We start from the raw sequence: 3,859 nt of genomic DNA, 5'->3' as shown, positions 1-3,859 counted from the left end.
CTCCTCACTAATGTATCACTTCTAGAAACACATTTCTCAGAGCCCCTTTCCCTCCATGGCTTCCTGTGGACTTGTTAAGTGAGAGCATCTCCCATAAGACTTGGAAGACAGATAGGAGGGTTCACTACTTACCTAAGTCCACAGGGAGATTCAGGGGCAGAGGAGACGACTGGAGAATCACTTGAGGAGGTGTCCCAGTCTGTTGAGGGGTCAGCACCTCACTCTTTACCTCCTGGACAGGTCTGAGGACCATAAAGTGAGGCATCTACTTTAAGTGACAGATGCACTCTGCCTTCTAGGGGAACACCAGGGAATTGCATTTTCCAATCTGCTCTTCTATCATACTCAGGATTTGAGAGATTGTATTTTCCATTTTAATTAGCTATATTAAACAATTACTGCTTAGAATATGGAGAGTGACTTTTCTTTTCTTCAATGAATTTCAAATGACTCCATAAGACAAGTTCCTCTAGTGTAAGAATCTCTGTTCTTAGTGAAAGCAGAAGAGGCATTGTCTTGTCTGTGATGTTGCAGCTGAGGAGGAAGAGAGAGTTAGGGTGCAGGGGAGCCTCCCTAGCCCCTCCTACAAAAACCTTCCAGTGACTGCAAAGCCTGGCTGCATCTGAGAAACACCCTCAGCAGATGGAGACCCCAGGAGGAGCAGCTGGGGAAGCCCAACCTCACACTTCTATCTCCCTCGATGGTTTATGTTTGGGCTTGTAGCACTGTGCGAGGGGTACTGTAACCTTGTTGACAGAAATAAATTCCAACATCTTCAGCTTCCAGATTGTTGATGGTGAGAGTGAAATCTGTCCCAGACCCACTGCCACTGAACCTTGAGGGCACCCCAGTTTGCAAACTGGATGCCCCATAGATCAGGAGCTTAGGAGATTTCCCTGGTTTCTGCTGATACCAGTGTAAAGTACTGCTAATGCCCTGACTCGCCCGGCAGCTGATGGTGACTTTGTCTCCTAGAGAAGCAGGCAGAGAGGATGGAGACTGGGTCATCTGGATGTCACACCTGGCACCTGAGAGTGGAAACAGAAAAGCAAATATCCACATAATTAATCGTGTTATGGGAGGACTTTCCTGAAGGGCCAGCAGCACTGACTGCACTGTCCTGTTCTCCTTCCTTACCTGGGAGCCAGAGCAGCAGGAGCCCCAGGAGCTGAGCAGGGACCCTCATGTCCATGTTGTGTCCTAGCAGAGATTGACCGTGCACAGCCTGTGACCAGCCTATTAATAAGTCTTCAGGCTGTGGGCTGTGCTCTGGGAACATGCAAATGAATGGGAGATGAGGTGGGGCTAAGCATAGCTGCAGGACTGGTTTATTTCTAAGATCTCAGCTCAAGGCCAGGATCCCAGGGGTCCCAAGTCAGGCCAGGGGAGCACAAATTTGTCTGCAAAGAGCACAGATTTGTTTCTCCGTGGGGCCATTTTTTCACATAGAATATTTAAGGGCAATTGCCAAAACTGAAGTGGACCCAAGGACTTGATGGAGTAGTCTACAAGGTGAAGGTACTAGGCTTCAGTGCAACCCTAAAAGTCTGCACACGGGACAGACCATAGAGCCTGGAGTGAGCATGGCTAGGATGGCCCTCAGTAGATGGTGACAGAAGGAGGTGTATGTACACCCACCTGTCTCTCTTTCATGTGGAATCACCGAGAGGCACTTCCCCCATGTTTCCTCTTGAGCGTCGGCCATCCTCAGTGCTAGCTGCTTTGTTAATGTGCCTTTCGCAGTCCGTCTTCTATTTTCTGCCTCACTTTTTTTCCTTCTCTCCAGCGTTTCCTGTACTTTGTAATTATGATGCCTTTGTGGGAATAAACATCACTACTAAACCCAACCTTAGACAATGAGCAAATCCTTATCCTTAGGAGGTGTCTCTGATCTGAATTCTCCCTTCCCTCTTGTGATTTTTTTTGATGGGTAGAAAAATTCAGAAAATATTAACGTTTCTTGTAGCAATGTCTCTTAAAATGGATTTAAGTAGTAATCTGTTTCTCTTGGGGCACGAAATCAAAGGAATCTAACAAACAGCTATGTACCACAAAGTCTACATTATAGAGCTGAATAAGTATTCCTTAATCCGGGGACCAGCAGTTAGCGTAATGGCTATGTCACTGAACTCCCACGTAGTCGACCAAGGTTCGAGTCCTGGACCCGGTGGCTTAAACTCACGCTGGGTGCGTGTGCGTGCGTGCCCAGGATCCCAAGAGGAGAATGGAGGAGAAGGGATTGCGGTATGGCCATAGCCCCTGGGGGTTGATTTCCGCTTTCTGTCTCTCTGTCTCTCTCTGTCTGGTGAGCGCATGTGCTGAAGGGCTTTCCCCTCAGGAACCAGCAGCAACGGATGGGACACAAAGCACCACAGGCCGATATTGAGCCTCTCCCAGTAGTACGCAGCATCTTTAAAAAGGAATTTATAGTTTTATCAACTGTACGAGGGAGAAATGTTCACCTGTTGAAATATCCATTTTGTAGGCCAAATAATGTGATTGAATGTATAACAGAAAGTAATGAAAAAGAAAAGCAGAAATAAAAACCAAAAGTAAATTTGGGTTAGTGTTCTTTATTTGTGAATATGAATAAGTGTCGTTAGAATTTTTCCAGAAGTCAGAAGCATAGTGGCTTGACTGTGAACATGTTACAGATGCAAAGTACCAGACCCACCTGAGACCTGCAGAATGAGAATCTGCATTTATTTTTATAGAACAGCAGATGATCAGTAGAAATTTTTCTTTCTTTAATTGCCAGAGGGGCCTGTGCTCACCAGAGGGTTCATGAATTCACCAGAGAAAGACAGAGACAAAAAGAGGGAAAAAGCAAGTCCCAATGAGATGTGGTTATGTAGCAATCTTTTCTCTTCTATCTCTCCATCCTGTGGGTATTTGGGGCATGTACACATATGTACCCAGAGTGTTTTTCAAGTCATTGGGAATGGGATTTGAATTGTAGCTGGCCACGAGGAAACCTGACTCTCTTAATCACCAGGACCAACCTGATCTGTGGTGTTATTTAAGAAGATTTCTTTTAGACAACACTTATTTTAGCTGAGCAATCCTCTCGGCCCCGTGAGGCTATTTAAGAAAATTTCTAGGGCCAGCAGGTGGCGCAGCAGTAATACAATGGTCCACAGTCCTGCCATCACAGGGGAAGGTTCTGGATCTGTATTTAGAGGTCTCCATTACTATGCCAGGCATTCCCATGTTCATGACCCTGTCTGGTTGAGTCTGCAGGTAGACTGCAGCATGAAGGGGGTGTCTCACTTAGAAAAAAAAAATAAAATTGGGGAACTAGCAGTTACCGTAATGGCTATGTCACTGGACTCCCACGTAGTCGACCGCGGTTCGCATCCTGGACCCGGTGGCTTAAAACTCATGCCAGGCGCATGTGCGTGCATGCCCAAGATCCTGAGAGGAGAATGGAGAAGAGATTGTGGTGTGACCATCCCCCCTGGGAGGGGTGATTTCTCGCTTTCTGTCTCTATCTCTCTCTCTCTTCTGTCTGGCGAGTGCACACACCGTATAGCGAAAAAACCCTCCAAAAAAAAAAAAAGAAAAGAAAAAAATAAAATTAAAAACAAAGAACTTTCTATTTAAAGTCACATATCAGAACATACCTAGCTTTGCTACCTGAAGTGAAATTATATTTGAAAATCTTTTAAACATCATGAATATTGAAAAAGTTAAGTTATCCATTGATAAATTACGCTGATAAGAAAACGGAGCAAACATTTTTAGAAACCCGAAGAATTACAACTTTGAAAGAATAAATTAAACTTGGTGTGAATCCATCTTGGTAACTGTATTAGTTAAATCTACCAGGCTAATTTAAGGGTGCTGTTCACTTCTACAG

General features: G+C 45.0%; 1 gene segment (V, D, J or C); it reads right to left on the bottom strand.

The window, feature by feature from the left end:
- Nucleotides 1–632: 632 nt before the first annotated feature.
- Nucleotides 633–1,288, bottom strand: LOC102498806 (immunoglobulin kappa variable 1-39-like). The segment is given in 2 exon segments: nucleotides 633–1,028; nucleotides 1,138–1,288. Coding segments are annotated over 2 exon segments (465 nt in total).
- Nucleotides 1,289–3,859: the final 2,571 nt, after the last annotated feature.

The sequence above is a fragment of the Tupaia chinensis genome, unplaced genomic scaffold (genome assembly GCF_000334495.1).
Source record: "Tupaia chinensis unplaced genomic scaffold, TupChi_1.0 Scaffold000511_1, whole genome shotgun sequence".
Classification (NCBI taxonomy): Eukaryota; Metazoa; Chordata; class Mammalia; order Scandentia; family Tupaiidae; genus Tupaia; species Tupaia belangeri.
The sequence above is the reverse complement of the archived record's forward strand: the minus strand, read 5'-3'. Positions and strand labels throughout refer to the sequence as shown.